Here is a 20,060-nt window from a genome sequence, read left to right as displayed (position 1 = left end):
AAAGCTAACAGAACTTGGCGTAAATTCCTATCTCATCAGGTGGGTGACCAACTGGCTCACTGATATCACCCACATGGTCAAAATAGGTGCCACTAATGCCGGCAGAAGACCTCTCACTATTGGTGTCCCCCAGAGATCTGTCCTGGGACCCCTATTGTTTGGAATCTACTTCTCAGAGGTCCAGGCAAGGACAAAAGGCCGGTGGCTGACCAAGTTTGTGGACGACTATAAGCTGGGTGCTGTCATTGACTCCCCAAATGATGTTAACATACTTCAAGAGGGTCTCACAGCAATAAATGACTGGTGCCAAATTCATGGCCCTAAGTTAAATGCAAATAAATGCATTATCATACCATTTGGCAAAAACACAGCCCCTACTGATTATCACATTTGCGGCAACCCCATAAGCACACAGCCTGCGGTGAGAGACCTAGGTACACAAGTTGACAACAATCTCACATTTGAACATCATGTAGCAGCAGTGGTCAGAAAAGCCTTTTACTTGCTTCATCTCATAAGTAAAGGGATTGCATCCAGAAAAAAGAAGGTTATTAACTCTCTGTACTCCTCCCTCATTAGGAAAATAATTGAGTACAATACCCCGTTTGGTATGTACCTCTCCAAACACCTGCACCAAGGGGAAAGGCCACAGAAATACCTCACTAAGAGAATCCATGGCCTCCAACACCTGTCCTATGTGGACAGGCTCAAATCACTATCACTCTACTCTGTATTGTAAAGATTGCTCAGAGGTGATCTGTGTCTTGCCTACAAGGCAATCTCTGACCCTGCTCTTCTAGAGATGCTCCATATCTTTAAGCCTAACTCCTCGAGTAATACCCTATCAAAAGGCTTAAATCTAATATGTGACATTAACAAAACCTGTGGGAGAGACAGGTTTGTCTCCCAGAGGTTACCCCATCTCTGGAATAGACTCCCCATACATGATAAAGTATGTCATTGATCCTCTTCAAGTGCAACCTTGATCAGTGGATGGGTAATCACAAATTTGTCCCAGGGGTTCCACCTGTGTTCCTCACTGACAGGGGCAAAAGGTGCTGATTGAGGTTTCTCTTTTTGGGGTAAACTCTTGGCTAGGCTTGTAAGGGCCCCAGAGCCATTAGCCTAGTAATCTCCTATGGTCCTATGATCCTACGATTGGGTTGCTCCATTTGTGGTGGTGATTTATTAGCAAATGTCAAAGATCGACAATATTGGTGGTGCCTTTTTTTTTTTTTTTGTACATTTTTCATTTTTCACACATACTTCATTTGTGTTAGCTATGTGCTTCTGCTGATAGAGAGATGTAGATATTCTCTTCAAAATTATACTATACCATCATGTTTGAAGTCCCAGCAGTGTTGCCTTTCACTACCATATCATCTTGAACAATTAAATGCTTTCTTGATATTGAACAATCTCCCATAAATAAATTGCTTCTTGTCTACAGTTATTCCAAAACTAGGATTTTCAGCTCCTTCTAACACTGGCAACACTCAATGAAAACTACTCCCCGTCTAAAACATTTTCACTTCTTCCCTATCATTGTTATAATTTGGTTCTATCTTGCACTAGTTACCACAGTATGGTACAAGGTTTGACAGTGGGAATGTTTCCTCCTAAGTGCATTGACTGTATGCATCAGAAAAGCTGTGTTTTATTTCAATATACTTTCACAGTCTTGGAATGGCAAATATAAAGGTTTCCTCTAGTTAACATTTCAGTCCATCAAAGCTGGCATGTCACAAAATGGCTGCAAGTTTCTGGTTTGCAGATATCTGAGAACATGGAGAAGAGAAGCTAAAGTCTCATTTTTATACTTTAACCTCCATGAATTTGTACTAAGTAGGTGTACACAGAGGTGGAGGTGCGGATATAGAAGAACTGGTGGTTATGTTGTACAATGTTGGCAATGTTGCTGTTCTAAGCGTGCAGCTTCCTAAGAATTTAGACAAGTTAATTATGATTTATCTTATGTCAACTGGAATAGCATGCATTTAGTCCTAGTAAACCTGCATTCATCTCCAATGTCACTGTTTTGATAACTGCAAACAATGTATGCAATGTCTTGGGCCCTTCCACATTACACAAAACATGAGCAAGGTTTAAGTATTGCTCAACTGTATTTGAACTTATCTGTACAAATGAAAACTGGGAATATATTATAATTGTTAATGCTTTCTACACCATATACTTTGGGTAAATGAGTAAGTCATTAACTCAAGTACCAGAAGTTTACAGTAAACTGAATAGTAAACGGTATTTATGAGAAACATTGTTCGGTGCTGTGCAATCAGATTTATGGCCTAAGTTGTTTCCACAAAGTTGCAAATATTAACAAACTTTTGACTCACCTGCCATGGCTCAAAATGTTTTCTGTCTGCACATGTTTTATTACAGAATGGTCCTTCTCCATGTCTGCATGACTGTAAGTTTTGTAGAGCATAAGCTAAGGAGAACACTGCATTAAACATAGTGTAAGGATTTCTGAAGTTATTAACAGGGTAAATACTTTCTTCAAGTGTTTCTAATTTCTCTTTTCCAGTGCAGAAACTGAATTCAGCAGATCCTCCTTCATTTGATGTATTTTCAGTAATTAAATTATTCGCCCATGAACAGTTAAAAACAGAAGCCCAGAATTGCTTTATATAAATAAAATCTGGATATTTAAGTGGGTGAATATTGTAAAGGAACTCCTTAAAACCTGGCATAGAGCCAGCTGGCTGTGTAAATCCTATTACACCATTTAGTATTGGCCAGAGATTCCTCTGTGAAAAAAGAGCGTCTTCTACCCAAATTGTTGCTAACCAGGCCTTTTCAGTTTTATTACGTGCTGCCAGTTCCTCCATGATAAGTGTTACCTCTGGGCTATAGGCAAAAGTCATAATTGCAGCTGCAGATGAAGCTATGATGGTCTCCACAAGGGAAATTATTCTACTTTTTTGTGGGTTTACTGGAATGATTTCAAAAAATGCCACACAGGCATGTGATATGAGTAATTCTGCTCTCAGCTGTTCACTTCCTTGTATGGTGAAATCATTATCTGCATAAATAATGCCTACCCAGGTCCATCCAAAGTGCTTTATAAATTCTGCAATGGCTAAGGTTAGAGAATGCAGACTTGGCATGGTGCGAAGGAAAGATGGGAACTGGTACTTATCACTCAGTCTTGGGTTTCCAGCTGCATGGCTGATCTGGAAATGAGTATCACATCTTAAAATGAAACAATGATACACATCTCAAAATGAAACAATGATACCAGTAAGTAGAGATGTGTATGTCTTTCTCTCTATATACATATACCTACATATACATACACACATGCATATATATATATATATTCTATAGGTTTACCATCAGAAGGTCAAACCTGACTCCATAGAATGATGGGATCATCGACCCACTTCCGCAAAACCAACAATGTCGAATTCTGACATTGTAAAATATGACTTGCTGTAAACCTAGGAACAGGCTTTAACATGGGTCGAGATGGGGGTGAGATTCATACTTCGACAATGTTGGGTTCAACATTGTCGCCATTTGGCCTTCAGACTTCGACTGCAGTGGGCTTGACCGAACCCACTTTGACCTTCTGATTGTCACCCTGTATGTGTATATGTGTGTGTGTGTATACCATTTCTCGTACCCACGCCGAATCTTTTTAAAGTTTTTTGTCTATTCCTTCTAGCATGTCGAGGGATCAGTTGCTAGTGTCCTCTCCTGCTCAGCTGGTGAACCTGGGAAAATTGAGGCAATGTTACAATTGCCTCATGTACACAGACAACCCTCTCCTCCTCCCACAAAACACAAATACATGGGGATGCAACTACAGGCCAAACTGGAGGCTGAGCTCTCTCAACATAGGACTGGCAAGACCAGTCAGGAGGAGAAGGTTACCACACACACTATAGACCCAGTCTCACATATTACCATTACAACCTCAAATCATACACATAAACACACAAAGACATACTCGGAGGCTCTGATCAAAAATCTACCAAAACAGCAGAGGCCACCAAAGCAGACACCCAAACAACCACCACCTCAGAACACAACACCTGCAACACATAGACCTCACAGTCAGAGTGTCAAACAGTCACAGCCCTTAAGGCCAAACACAATGCCAGACACACTAGTCATTGGTGACTCCATAGTCAGACACACTGCGTCCGCCACCAGACTGAGTAAGGAGAAGGTCACAGTAAGCTGCCTGTCGGGCTAGAATCCGCCACATAACGCAAGCACTCAGGTCTCTCAACAGCAGGTACAAATATGATTCAGTCATTGTCCACGCTGGTGTAAACGACCTGAGCGACCTCCTTGGACTACATGAAAAGAGACATTGAGGAGCTCTCTGATTATGTAGCCCAGACAGGTATGACCCTGACCTTGAGCAGTATCCTACCTTCACCAAGAATGATGCCACAATACAGAGATAAGATGATCAGCTTTAACAATTGGCTTAAACACTGGTGTCATTCAAAGGGGATCCAGTGTCTGTCTGCCTGGGATGACATGCTGGACAAGCCAGCTGCGCAAGGACGGCTTGCACCTGTCACCCTGGGATTCGGATATTGGCAAAGGCTCTTGCCACCCCATAGTGCCTTTTTAGGCAAGGCTCAAATTCTAAACCTACCACCCTAGAACACAAAAAGGAAAAAACTAAGGGTAATGCTGCTCAATGCCAGAAGTCTAAATCTCAAAATGCACGCTCGAGGCCCTTCTCAGTATGGAGAACATCGATGTCTGTGCTGTGACAGAAACCTGGTTCAAGGCTCCTGAGAGCACCCGCGCTATCAGGTTTTACCTCATATCATGCGTCCGCCCCAAAATCTGGACAATACCAAGAAAGGAGGGGGTATCCATATTCATCAAGGACACCCACACCTCAAGACTGGTGGCAACGCGATGCATCGGAGACCATCCAGGTGCAATTAACCATAGGCAAGACTGCTCTGCAAATTGTAGCATGTTACAGGCCACCCTCACAAACTCAGGAACCTCACATGGCCTTCCTGAAAACACTAGAGGATAAATGTATCACCAAACACCATCATACTAGGTGACTTCAATTACCCTAATATAGACTGGGAACACTACTCAAGCCCAAACACCCTAGCCCAAAAGTTCCTGGAATTCATAAACTCAAATGCCATGGAACAACTAGTCACCATCCCACAAGAGGAGATCACATACTTGATCACATCATCGCGAACATGGGAGCACAATGTTCAACACCGGAGGTGTACCCCTCACTGGTGAGATCAGACCACAAACTAATCTCGCTGGAGGTCCTCATCCCACCCCACCTGAAATAAAAAGACCACAGTAAAGAACTTCTCAAAAGCCGACTTCACACTTCTAAAGACTAGTGTGGTCTCCTTTAAGGCCCCGAGCGGGAAAACAGTACTCAAGCCGCTGAATCACTTACAAATGCCTTCTACCAGCACCTGCAGGACTGCATGGATAAGGCAATCCCAAGCAAAACAAAGACTCTTTGTACGGCAAGCATCCAGTCTGGTGGACCCCAGCCATAAACAAACTCTACAACAAAGGAGGAAGCTACTACAAGATAGAGCAAAATCCTTAAAAGGTAAGACACCCTTGATCACTATAAGTAAAAACTAAGAGCTCTCATAAAATCATCCAAAGCAAATTTTAGGAGCATAAGCTAAGGAGAACACTGCATTAAACATAGTGTAAGGATTTCTGAAGTTATTAACAGGGTAAATACTTTCTTCAAGTGTTTCTAATTTCTCTTTTCCAGTGCAGAAACTGAATTCAGCAGATCCTCCTTCATTTGATGTATTTTCAGTAATTAAATTATTCGCCCATGAACAGTTAAAAACAGAAGCCCAGAATTGCTTTATATAAATAAAATCTGGATATTTAAGTGGGTGAATATTGTAAAGGAACTCCTTAAAACCTGGCATAGAACCAGCTGGCTGTGTAAATCCTATTACACCATTTAGTATTGGCCAGAGATTCCTCTGTGAAAAAAGAGCATCTTCTACCCAAATAGTTGCTAACCAAGTCTTTTCAGTTTTATTACGTGCTGCCAGTTCTTCCATGATAAGTGTTACCTCTGGGCTATAGGCAAAAATCATAATTGTAGCTGCAGATGAAGCTATGATGGTCTCCACAATGGACATTATTCTACTTTTTTGTGGGTTTACTGGAATGATTTCAAAAAATGCCACACAGGCACGTGATATGAGTAATTCTACTCTCAGCTGTTGACTTCCTTGTATGGTGAAATCATTATCTGCATAAATAATGCCTACCCAGGTCCATCCAAAGTGCCTTATAAATTCTGCAATGGCTAAGGTTAGAGAATGCAGACTTGGCATGGTGCGAAGGAAAGATGGGAACTGATGCTTATCACTCAGTCTTGGGTGTCCAGCTGCATGGCTGATCTGGAAATGAGTATCACATCTTAAAATGAAACAATGGTACACATCTTAAAATGAAACAATGATACCAGTAAGTAGAGATGTGTATGTCTTTCTCTCTATATACATATACATACATATACATACACACATGCATATATATATATATATTCTATAGGTTTACCATCAGAAGGTCAAACCTGACTCCATAGAATGATGGGATCATCGACCCACTTCCGCAAAACCAACAATGTCGAATTCTGACATTGTAAAATATGACTTGCTGTAAACCTAGGAACAGGCTTTAACATGGGTCGAGATGGGGGTGAGATTCATACTTCGACAATGTTGCGTTCAACATTGTCGCCATTTGGCCTTCAGACTTCGACTGCAGTGGGCTTGACCGAACCCACTTTGACCTTCTGATTGTCACCCTGTATGTGTATATGTGTGTGTGTGTATATATATATATATATATATATATATATATAGACACATAGATACATACATACATACATGCACACACACACACACACACACACACACACACACACACACACACACACACACACACACACACACACACACACACACATATGTGCACATACATGCATCCATATATCCACATGCATATGTATTACAAACAAACACAAATATACAATATATCCAATATTTATTTATTTACTGTTTTTTTTTTCTGTTGCTGTTTTTTTTTTTTACTTGGATAGTCTGATTGGGCTTTTAACTCCTTTTTACAAGAGTACCCTGAGAGTGTGTTACAAAAAGTTTTATTTATATCAGCAGATCATTTACAGCAGTTAGACTGAATGACTATCCAAATAAAATACAAACTACCACACACAGCTATAAGATATTGCAACAAATCATTATATATATATATATATATATATATATATATATATATATATCAGATACACAGTGTTACCGTTTTTTTCTAAATAGCTATACTCATTCACCAGCAAGAAAAGATTTACAAAAAAAAAAATATTGAAAAGTAATAGGAATATGTAAAAAAAAAATGAAGTAACATAAGGAAATAAGTGAACTGAAGAAAAAGAGAAAAATTGAATATGCAACACATAGGTTAAATACAGGACAACATTATACAACTAGATTACTGCACAGAAAGTATGAAAGACTGTTAACATTGTGTGTATAAGTGTTCAGAGAAGACTAAAAAACTAGAACTAGGCAAGGAATGTAATATGTTGAGAGGAAAGCTCAATAGAAAGTAGTCAGATATGTAGAAATGTACAGCTATTTTTGTTATACTGGAGCAACACTAGTCAGAAGTCGAATTTGCTAGTTTGTTGATGAACAATTCAACGTTAGTCTCATTGGATATAAGTGTAGGGATTGAGTTCCAGAGTTTGCAATTTAAATTTTGACACAGGCATTCACTATGATGATTGTTAGATTTTAAGTCAGGAACATAAGTTTTTGACTGGGACTAAAGGGTTCTAGGAATCTGATGTTTTAAATGCTATTGCTTAGGATTAATTATTTTTCAAGGTTATTAAGAAAGTTATGAAATCCTTACAGCAAGAGCTTCTCCAGTTCGATTCTCAGCTGGTGTGCCTTTTGTGTGGAGTCTGCATGTTCTCCCTGTGTTTGAGTGAGTTTTAAAGACCTGCTGAAAGGTGCATGTGTGTGTGTGTGCGCCTTCTTTGAAGGTTGGGTACGTGGCTGGCAACTCAACACTGTAAAAACACCACTGCCATCCAATCTGCGGACCAGTGATCCACTGTGGCGACTCCTTACAGGGATAAGCCATACAACTTTTACTCTGCTATTCCTAATGACAAAGTCATCCAATATGCAGATGACTCTACACTTGTCTGCTCTGCCTCTAACCTCCCTGAACTCCTATCTAAAACTCAGACTGCCTTCTCAACTACTGAGATCTGGATGCGCCAAAATCACCTTTTTCGCAATGCTAACAAATCTAAAATACTACTATTCACACCCTCAAAATCTTTCTCTTTTGATAAAACATTCCTTCCAAGTCCTTAGCCAAAGCAACTCTCCGATCAAAGTTGTTCCCTTTGCCAAACTACTTGGTGTAACTATAGACGAACACCTCAAGTTTGACATCCATATTCAGTAAAATATAAAGAAAACCCACCAAAAACTAGGTATGCTATACAGGAACAACCACTTCCTCTCTAATTCTACCATGGCCTCCTCTTACTTCTTTCCCTTCCTTATGTATGGCACCTTGCTACTAACTGACCTATCTTCTTCCATCACTTCCAAACTTGAAAGCTGTTATAACAAAATTTCTAAATTTGCCACCAAAGCCAAACATTCCACTCATCAATGTGGTATCCTTCAATCCCTCAACTGGTTAGAATTCACAAATTACCTGGACTTCCTCCAGCTCACTACAGCACATAGACTAATATTTAATCCAACCAAATGCTCCCCTCTAACTAATATCCTTCCCCCATACACCCCAAATAGAACTCTCAGATCTGAACACCAAAACTTGATTACTATCCACAAATCTAAATGTCCTGCTGGACAACTTCTCCTCGCCTTCTCCTTAGGTTAGAAATGGAACTCTCCCTTCCACACTAAGGACAATGTCAAATGCAAACAGCTTCAAAACTCAGCTTTACACCTACTTCTCTTCCAAATGGAAATGTAACTGCATTCTCCCTACCTAGAATTTTTTAACAAAACCCCCTGGGAGGGTATCCTCCTGAGTTCCTGAGCATCTTATAGCTGGCTATAACCTTTTATAGCTAATTCCCATACGATCTCTCACACTCTGTAAATATTGTAAATAACTTTTGACTTTTGAGTTTAACTGTGTGAATTTCTTAAAATGTATCTGCATGATATTTTTCCACTATGGGCAATATTGCTCATGCTTTGTATTATTTGATATGTATTTGTACTTGTACTTTTATTTTCATTGGACTGCTATCTTTACTGTAATCTGTTTTATGGAGATCTTCTTCCTGGGCCTCCACTGAAAACGGGCTCTCTAGGCCCAGTGGACTTCCCCGGTAATCAAACTGGAAATTAATAAATACATAAATAAATAAACTAAGAATGTTATGAAGTATGTTTGATTGTGATACTGTTTTTTGTTTTGTTTTGTTTTATTAACTCTAGCTAGTTTATTTTCTTTAGGGTAATGCAGTGATATGCCTTACTGCAGAGAATTGAAAATAATGTTTTAATGTTATTACATCATATTGTAAGTTTGATTAGCTGTGTGTTTTGGATATAAGAAAAATAGAAGTGAAATAAGACACACTGAGGTATTAGAGAGATTAGATGTACTATGCAGAAAAAAGTTGGTCGTGATTTATATACCATCCACTTTGATTGTTTTTTTATTGACAAATTCAGTGTGGTAGTTATATTTTATCTTAATAATGTTATTGTAAATTTGAGAGTTTGTTTGCAGGTGGATCCAGGTGAAAATAGTATTAAACTTGTTTTGTTGTGATTTAGTAGGAAGTGAGTTTTTAACCAAAATTCTAGGTTTGTGACTTTTATTTGAGTTTATGTTTGAAGTTCATTGAAGGATGGTGTATTTTTTGCAGAAAAAAGTTGGTCGTGATTTATATACCATCCACTTTGATTGTTTTTTTATTGACAACTTCAGTGCGGTAGTTATATTTTATCTTAATAATGTTATTGTAAATTTGAGAGTTTGTTTGCAGGTGGCTCCTGGTGATAAAATTTTCTACAGATTATACTAGTAAAATATTTGTCATTATCTTATGCATATTGCACATCAATGTACTGAAATGGAGAGAGCAAATGCAAATCCATGAGGAATATTAATATTAATATTAATATATTTTGGATGTATCAGAATTCATTCACCATGTAACACTTTGAGATTAATTCTAAAGGTAGCAATGAGAAAAAAACTACAGCTTTATTTCTTATATAAGCTAGTCAGTTAATAAGTTGAAGAAAGATGAGAATCGACAAGACCATGATTCCTGTGGATATTAACTTCATTCAGAAACATCAGTAGAGCAGTATCTGTGCTGTGCCCAGGACAAAATCTACATACTGTTTGAGATAATTATTTTTTTGCAAAGTATGTTAATAATTGCATGTTCATTTATGTATCCAGGATTTTAGAAATTATGGTATAGTGTGGCTATATATGTGTCAATTTAGGTACATCCAGTGATAGACCACCCTAGTAAAGAGGAATTATGCATAAGCCTTTCCATATTTTAGATTATGGGCTTCCTGTATCGATCCATTAATGAATAATGCTGTAGTATAGACAATAAATCTGGAAGCTTAGTACTGGTATTCAACAAAGAATGTTTTCAGGTGTTACTGTGGTTAGCCTTAAGTTCCAAATCAGTTTTTTTACTTGAATAATCAATTCTTTTTGCAGACAAATGGTTTTGTCATTGAGATCTAGCCACTTGGTGGTGCGAACATTGGCTCTACGTGACTGTCACTTTTGAATTGACACCCCAATCCATTGTGGAAAAATGGTAAAAGAAATTCTGGATGGATGGATTTACTGAACTGGTTGAAGAATACTGTTTCCATTGTTGTGCATTATTAGAAACAGATGGAATGAAATATGTGTTAATAGACCAGGCTATACCATGGATAATTTTATTGGGTGCTTGTTAAAACTGGGTTAGCATTCCAGGCTAGAACTGAATATTTATGACATGCTAAGTAAGTGGGATACCAATGAATAAAATGATTATTCATAAATCAGACTATATCAAAGTTACTTTTATTGGGTATTGAGTTAGGCTGTGATAGCCTTCCAGGCTTGAGGAGAGTATTTATGACATGCCAAGTAAAGTGGAATATGAGGAAGTGACAAATATAATGGAAAAAGAAAGATACTGCAGCTTTTCCTCTCATAATTGCACAGAAATCTTCCATACATAATTCATATCTGTGGTTGTTTGGTGCTTTCAGACACATACACATTCACAGTCCCCAGTATGCCATGTTAATTATCACTCAACACTGACATATAACTGTTCTTTGCTTTTACAGACATTATGCCCTTACACTTCCTCTTGAAATATTGCCAGCATATATGTAGAGTATAACTGATTAATGACTGCATCAAAAGTGAAACAAATTATTACCACAGTAATCTATTTCAACATTTTGCACATACTGTCCTCTAGACACCCCACAGCATTATTAACAATCACTTAAATTTGATCATAATTTCTAAATAAGGCTGTATATGTGCTAAGCTACATTGATCAATCCCTGAGTGGGTTGTGCTGTCCAGCATAATGCAGTATTCACAGTACAAGAGTAAAAAATCTGCAATCAAAGTAGAATTGCATAGAACCATAAATAAGTAGTCATCTCTACAACTATCACTTTAATTTATGTGACATTTCTAGCACTATTCCTTACTGTCCAGTTGATGGCTCTTCTTTTATAGCAGCTTCTTGCTGTTTTTTTATTTTCTTTTGAAAATAATAAGCACCCTGCATGACCCTTTTCAAACTCAGCAGAGTGATGTGAATACTGTACCACTTTTGACCATAATGAGTTTCAGGAAATCTTTCTTTCATTGGCTTATTTTAGAGCTAATGAAACAATGAAATTTTGGGGCATCTAGGGTCATGTGAAACAGCAAAGCAGATTGTCTTTTCATGTACCTAAGATTTGATTTCTTTTTTTGAGAAATATGGAGGTTCTGGGAGGCATGATGTGGGACAAAGTTAAATCATTTATCTAGCTTATAGCAGTCTTTTACACAAATGCTTAAATGTGAGCCATCCAATAACAATATTCTTATGGGTAAATAAGTATGCTCCAAGTTGTTAAATTACATAACAAGGAAACCAATGCTGACAGCAGATCAATATAATTATCTTCAGGAATTTATATTACCAAGCATCCATTACAAGATTTTTTAACATAATCATCAGCCCTGTCTAGCAATTACTGGTAATTTCTAATTTTTAAGTGTTGACTTAGGGTAGTAGTCGTTCTCTGTCTCTCTTTCTCTAGCTCTCATATTTTCTCACTATTATGACAAGTTACCTTTGTGTGAATCATTCAGTAGTTGGCATCTGGTGTGCAAATAAATCTCTTCTGACTCATCACTTTAAAGCAAAATCACCTCATGGGAGCTTCATTAACGTATAGCACACAGAGCTTAGTTTTTACACTCCAATATTAGTTAAAAGACACTGGTTCAGCACTATACTACTGCAAAACCCAATCTTAACAATTGTTAAGCACCACCCCACGCACTGTTAAAATCATGTTTGGCACTTGGCACTGAAAGTTGACAGTGCCAGCCATTGGACAGCAGGAACAGAGCACGAAATGACAATTTCAACTCCATTTCACATTCATATCTACAACATGACAGCCACTCAGAATGTATTTAGGAACCAACTGCTTTCCTTAGACTTGGTCTATAAAAGGACATCTCCTGCTATCTAACTGACAGTACTTCCTGACTGCTTTACCTGCTTACAGAGCTGGCACAACATTTTGCTTTTTTTAATCTTTATTTTGTGTTTCATTTTTCTTCAACTAGTTGTTTGTGGAGCAGATAAATGTCCATTCAATGAAAACAATTATGATCATATATCTGATCATAACTTAATATGATGTGTTCTCAACATGGATGCCAAGATTCACCTCTTCACTCTCAAGGTGAATTCCTTGGCACCCATGTCCAAGCTTTATTTTGTATAGGTTTGTTTCAGGCTATTTGTTTTAAGAAATCAATACAGAAATGACTTACAGGTTCCATATTCCAATGGATGATTATTCAACTAATTTAACTAAAATAGTGACATTTTTAGCAGACAATAAAGCAGTGGCATTTTACAGTCTGAGTCCTGAATGTAGCTCTACAACATCTGGCAAAAAATTAAGGTGTCTTTAAAGAGGAATAGTATGACTGTTGAAGTCTGGAAAAGGGATCTGACACATCTGTTCAATTAAGCATACCTTCTTAAACATGCTATCCTTTATTTGTTACTGCTGTGTAAATTAAAACTGCAAAGCTTGTTTAGACATTTGCAATCCACAAAAGACAATTCAATGAAGAAAGAGGGTTTTACCAACACACAGTCACAGAGGCATAGCTAGCACAAAAAGTGGCCTGTGCCACTAGAATGAACTTGTGTCCCACCCCTTCATTTCTACAAATGAAGAGCAAAAAACAGCTAATCATGCACTACCAAATTCACATCACAACTGCTTTCTTCAGAAGACTGAAAAAATAACACTTTGGATTACTGTAGGATAACCAGCCAGTCCTGCACCACACATTGACCCCCAATTCTTACCAGGAGAGCAAAAAAGTATCTAATAAAGAGCAATCAGATGGGGGGAATAAAGAAAACAGGAAGAAAATAAAGAGTCATTGACATGGTAGGACAAAAAATATTCCTTAATGGAATACCTACAGCTATTCAAAACTGGAGATCCTGCATCCAACCAGGTAAATGTTTCCAAAGACATGTTTCTTATTTAGCCAAAGTCCAAATCTAAGAAGATTTTAGCTGTGATACCAGAACTGCCACCAGTTTCTGAGATGGTGACTGAAGAGAGTAAGTGAGTCAGTGCCATGTCAGCAGATTCTTCACAGAGGGAGGCATCAGGCCATGTAGGGCTAAATGGCCTTGGATAAGGCTTTGTAGGTAAGTCATTGCCTGACTGTAAGCCAACAGAGTCCCCAAAGCACCAACATAATATGATGGCATCTGAGGAGCTCAATGAGAGGCTAGATACGAGAGTGGTGTACATGCTACAGATGATCAAGTTTGGAACCCAACGGGCCTAATTCCAGGACATTAGAGGAGTCCAAAAGGGAGGGCAGTAGGGTTTGTACAACTGAAGAGAGATCAAAGAGAGCAAGAGCTCCAATGATGAAATCAGATGATAAATTGGGGCAGTGTTCTAAGATGAAAGCAGGAAGATTTCATAATAATTGTGAAATGGTCCTTTAGTATCAGCTTATTATTTGTAACCACTCCCAGACCCTGCAGTCTTGATACAAACTGTAGTTTGCTTTCATGAGAGGTGATGCTGGAAGATAAAACCAGCAGTGAGAATACCTATACATGGCATGTATGGCTACAGAAACATCTTGAAGATGAGTAGTTGCAGGCAGAGTATAGACCTATGGACACTGAATCGACTAAAAATAATTAAAATATTAAGCATGTCTTATGAGAACAATAATTTAAGATAATTAGGAGTATCTTCTTAGCAGGAACTATGGTTAACGTCTGCATTTTGAGATAAGCCTTAAGAAAAGTACTGTTCTGCATATGATGACCAAGTGATTAAAACAAAATCTTCTAATGACAATATTAAATTTCACCTGTATTGATACTTAATTTGGGATAACTTTGTGGCATAATGAATTATGGCCTCTGTCTAGTGCAGTTAAACAGATCTTAACTGTTGTGTGCATGATATCAATTTATATAGATACAATTTTCACATTTTTCTACATTTCTCAAAACCCCAGTAGCATAGACAGAACTCCTTAGCCTCATATGAAAGCACTCAGTTAGATGAATAAAATGCTGCTGACAGTATGTGTGTAACTTGAGTAGTTGCTGAGATAAAGTAAACTGTTTACAAAATATTACAAATGTCATAGTTACTGTGACTTATAAAATTTGGTTTATGACCTAGAATGTAAAGCATACTGCCACTATAAAAATAGTTTGTGCTGAAGAGTTTACCATTTATACTTCTGTCATAAGCCCTTTGGTTCCACAAATATGAACATTTGTTTGAAATCTAAGGACATAATCTGATTCTGTCAAAAGGCTTAGGCTCCACCCATTGAAGTTACAGTGCAAACTTCCTGAGCTCCATTGGAGTGAATGAGCTAATGGCAGCATCTCTGCTTTGTGTACTTTCCAGTGATAAACCATAACTTATCTACTAGTATTGCCAACAGTAGCTGTCTACATGCTGATCATAGCTCTTATGTTATGGGGGAGCTGAAAATAATCAGTTATTTCAGTAAAAAGTCAATGTCCTTCTACAGTGCATGCCTACACTGTTTTGCATTTCATACCACCATTTTGACAGGAAAGGGTATTCATAGAACACATGGGCCCCCATTACTGTTGTCAATTACTGGCACCTCCAACAACAAGGTATTTAGTTTATTAATATTTTAGGACAGGTTGTAAAAGGTAAACATTTTTTCCATAGGTAAATTTCCATATGAGACTCTGTTAGACTATGAAGGTACCTGTTCTCTGTACTGGGTATAACAACTTAGTGCTTATATTAAGGCCTTGAGTAGTTAGTCCTTACTGTTCATTTTATGTCCGGTAAATTAACAAAGGTTTATTGTATAGGGCCAGAAAATTTTGTAAATTTAATTGTATACATCAGATACAATAAAAAGTGTAATAATGAAATTTCAGAAGGGTTTTAATAAGATCAGGTAACTAATGTAACAGTCTGGTATAGCAGGACACAGATTTGCTATTTATTGATTAAAATGATAGACACAGAGACAAGGCAAATTCAGCAAACTAGTTTATTAATAATGGAATTAAAAATTAGGACATGAGCATCCAAAATCCACAAAGTTGTTAGAGTGATGAAGGCTGATGCTTTTGATACAAGGAATTAGGGGGTATGATTGTCAGGTGATGATGACAATGGTCAAGTAAGTGGAACTGAAGAACCAGCATCTTTTTATACAATTTTATAAAGTTGAGAGGACATTATGGCATTCAGAAATGAATGCTGATAATTAATTTGTGATCATGGCTGAAGTACCGAAGGTCTGTGTGGTGATTTAACAAGAAAACTTGAGCGTGTGAACATGCAGTTTCAAAGTTTAATACACTGTATAACAAAGTAGCTCACATAGTGTTCCATCAAGAAAGAATATTCTCAATTCCAGCCTCAGAATCAAGAGTAATAACTCGACCAGCCAATCCACTGAAGTAAAACTGAATTAATTATATACAAAAATTTTATAAAATTGTTGGTTAAGCACTTTTGTCCTTTAACTTCACAATAGACTTCTTCAGAAGCACATTCACAACATTCTTCTCCCTTAAATACACTTTATAATTATCAATTAAAAGTTAAATTATATTAAATTGAATCATTTAAAGGTACAGTTCTGAAATAAAGTTTCCATTTATACAAGCAAATCCTCTGTGTGCCCAACTACAGGTATCATTACCTTAAACATGAATATTTATCTTGGTAAGAACAAGATCCTATTGATAATATAGATTTGGGGGGCTCATTTTCCACCACCTTTAGACAAAAATTAATCCCTTCCTTTCTCAGATATTAGAAATATTAGGTGCAAGCTGAAAGGACCTAGGGAACAACTTTTTTCACAAAGATACCCCAACCTATTTCCACCCTGCAAACCAGGGAAAAGGGAGAGCAAAAGGCAGGGTGGGGAAGATTGAAAGGACTTTACAACTAATTTTAGAAAATAATGTATCTGAACGATATTTACATTGAAGGAAATGCATATATGTACAACAATTTTAAGATATATAACTACACAAATCAAAGTATCACTAAGGAATTTTTCACACTTTTTATGGGTTTTAAGTTTGTAGAATTAAGACTTTACACTCATAAGATTAACTTACTTACTTTACCACTGGAGAAATCATTGGAACTGAATACCATATTCAGTTCTTGAAAAAAGACAAATACATTTAACCCCCACTCCACCCTATGATAGCACACTTCAAAAAATTGTGAGAGGGATCTCTATGAACTTCATAAAAATAAATGTAGAATTTACAATAATTTAACTAAAGAAGAAAGATCAGTATTAAAATCTCTCACAGGAAACAAATTGATTAGAGTAATGAAACCTGATATGGTGGGTGTAGTGGTAGTAGTTGATATGATAGACTACATCAGTAAAAATGTTACACATTTTGCATGATACTGACAAATATGTGACAGTCTCTAAGAAAGAAATCAATATATTATATAAAAAGATTGAGTTTTTTCTTAGAAGATAGTCTGATGCAAGGGTTAATTCCCTTGGATAAGTATATATTTTTGGTTTCTAAATCCCTATTTATTTAATCTGTTTTTGGAATCCCTAAAGTACATAAAGGATTATTAGACCCACCATACAGAGTCATAATAGCAGAACAAGGATCCAAAACATATGCACTAGCAGTTTTCAGTGATTGTGTGTTAAAAGATGTGTTAAAGAATATACCACATATTTTAAGGGATTCCAGGTAGTTTTTGAATAAAATCAAGCAAGAATTATAGATATTTCTGATTTGTACACTAGCATTCTCCACAAAGAAGGGTTAGACCTGTTTAATACAGCCTTACTAGGACACAGTTAACTAGACCAAGGGACCATTAACTATTTAACCAACTTGATGAAATTTATATTGTTAACTAAGTTTGTCTTTTTTGAAGGAGAATATATTAGGCAAGAGAGGGGAGTTGTAATCGAAGCTGCATGTGCCCCACTATATGTAAATTTAGTTATGTACACATGGCAAAGATGATTTATCCTCAATTCTAAATACAATATTTTTTGGAAGGCATATTTTAGATGCCTAGATGATATATCTCTATTTTATGGACACCCTCAGAGGCACAAGTTAATGAATTCCTTTATTACATTAATAACACCACAGATTTTTTAAGATTAATCTACCGACAAGCCATACAGGTAGTTAACTACTTAGATGTTTCTATAATTAAAAATTTTGATCGGAATTGTTTTGAATTAATAATTACCTACAATATAATAGTTGCCATCTCTTTCACACTAAAACAAATGTTATTAAAGGCAGCTCCTTAGGGTTAAGAGAATGTGCTCAGACATTACTTTATCCAAAACTGAGATGGATAAGATAATTCAAATGTTCCTAGAGAGAGATTATCCAGAATATTTGCTAAACGAAATAGCAAAAGAGGTATACAATGAGTAGGGTAACAAGTACCACCCATTACTGGGTTTAGGGGGTAACATGGAGCATAGCATAGGATGCAATAAAGAAATTAATACTGTAGGAGGTTATACTAACTCCTACGTAATCAAATATGATAATATGAATAAAGAGGTGAAATCTATTAGGAATAACTAGAACATTTTCAAACTGATACAAAATTGTTCAATGCAATTGAAGAAACACCTCTATTCACCTTTAAGACCGGGAAAAACTTGAAGATGTTAGTGGAGAAAAACAAATACACAGATAATATTATATGCACAGGAGGCACACAGCCCTGTGGAGCATGTAATCAATGCAGCTTTATTTGAAAAGATGTGTATTAACAAAACATTTATTAATTTAGTGAAAGGGAACTCTGCAACTAAAGGAGTGGTATACATTGCAGTATGTTCTACCTGTGAGACGTTTTACATTGGTAAAACAGAGAGACAATGACACAAGCATATTTATGAACATAATTATGATTTAATGAAGGAAAATATTAGATCTCTATATAAGCACAAAAAGGTCTGTTGTGATTTAAAAAAAAATCATTTGGTATATTGAAAATTGTGCCATACAATGAAAGAGAAGGGTCATTGGGAACATATTTAGAGTTCAGAGAGATGATTTGGAAACTTATATTATACGTCTCTAACCTACCAGGACTTAATGAACAGATTTCTATTCTCCCAGCCCTGAAAATGAAGGCAGACAAACTATGATTTTTTTCACTGTGTTTTCTCATTAGTTTTTGAGGCTTTTATGCAATTTGTTTACTATGTATTATACACTGGTTTCAGCATTTATAACTTAGTAGGAGTTTTAATAAAGGAATTCTGCTTCTGGCAGAAAGTCATCTAGTAACACTTAATTGTTCTTCATACATTTATATTTTTTAACTTAGGTTCGTAATTTATATATTTTATGCAATAATATTTTTTACTCCTCATTTTGTGATAAGGGGGGCACCAGATGACCTAACTAATAATTCTGTTTAGTCACCTATGAAAAAAGCATATTTTTATTTTTCATTCATGTTGGATGAATCCTAAAGCATGTATAGTGGGAAAGATTAAGAAGCTCTAATGTCTAAGGCAGTAATTTTATTCAAATGCAGGTCATTTTAACTGTGTAAGGAGTCCAAAGTTCAGGTACATGTGGGCCACTGAAGTAAGATGCAACTTCACTCAGTTCACTCACTTCCAGTCATGGCTTTCCTAACCTTTCTGTTTGTTTATTTATTTATTTTATAATTTAATTTTATTTTATTTTACAGCTAAGTGAGCTGGTTTTGCTGACTATTTTCAAGCATGACCTGAGTACAAAAGTACATTAAAAATCATTTACAGAAAAGTACAATAGTAAACCAGTAGAAAAGCATATCAGAAAAGTCAATAAAATAGAAGTTTATAACATAATTTGTAGAGCAGCATTATATCTATATACAATATATTTTGCGTACATGCTAAAGAGTGAACTAGATGTGCAAAGTGTTTTCATAATTTGTATTTGTATGGTGACAGTTTAGATTGGCTAGGACAACAAATTTAAATATTTTTATGTTCAGCAACTTGGAATTTTGGGAAATGATGTGCTGAGTGAAGCGCAAACAAGGGTAGTACATATTCAGCCTTAGGTAACAGGACATTTTGGCTAAGCTGATAACATAATTTTAATTGTGGCAGGACTTTGGGTGAAGTATTGCACTTGTTTTTAC

General features: G+C 36.6%; 1 protein-coding gene across 1 annotated transcript in view; it reads right to left on the bottom strand.

The window, feature by feature from the left end:
* LOC122805926 (extracellular calcium-sensing receptor-like) overlaps positions 1–20,060 on the bottom strand; it is a 143,581-nt gene that overhangs the window by 101,475 nt on the left and 22,046 nt on the right. Inside the window, exon 2 of the mRNA XM_044076170.1 lies at positions 2,355–3,194. Within this exon, the coding sequence (XP_043932105.1) occupies positions 2,355–3,194 (840 nt within the window). The remainder of the gene's footprint in view (positions 1–2,354; positions 3,195–20,060) is intronic.

This window comes from Protopterus annectens, chromosome 7.part0 (assembly GCF_019279795.1).
Source record: "Protopterus annectens isolate FY-2018-M chromosome 7.part0, PAN1.0, whole genome shotgun sequence".
NCBI lineage: Eukaryota > Metazoa > Chordata > Ceratodontiformes > Protopteridae > Protopterus > Protopterus annectens.
Note: the sequence above shows the minus strand (reverse complement) of the source record. Positions and strands in the feature narration are given on the sequence as shown.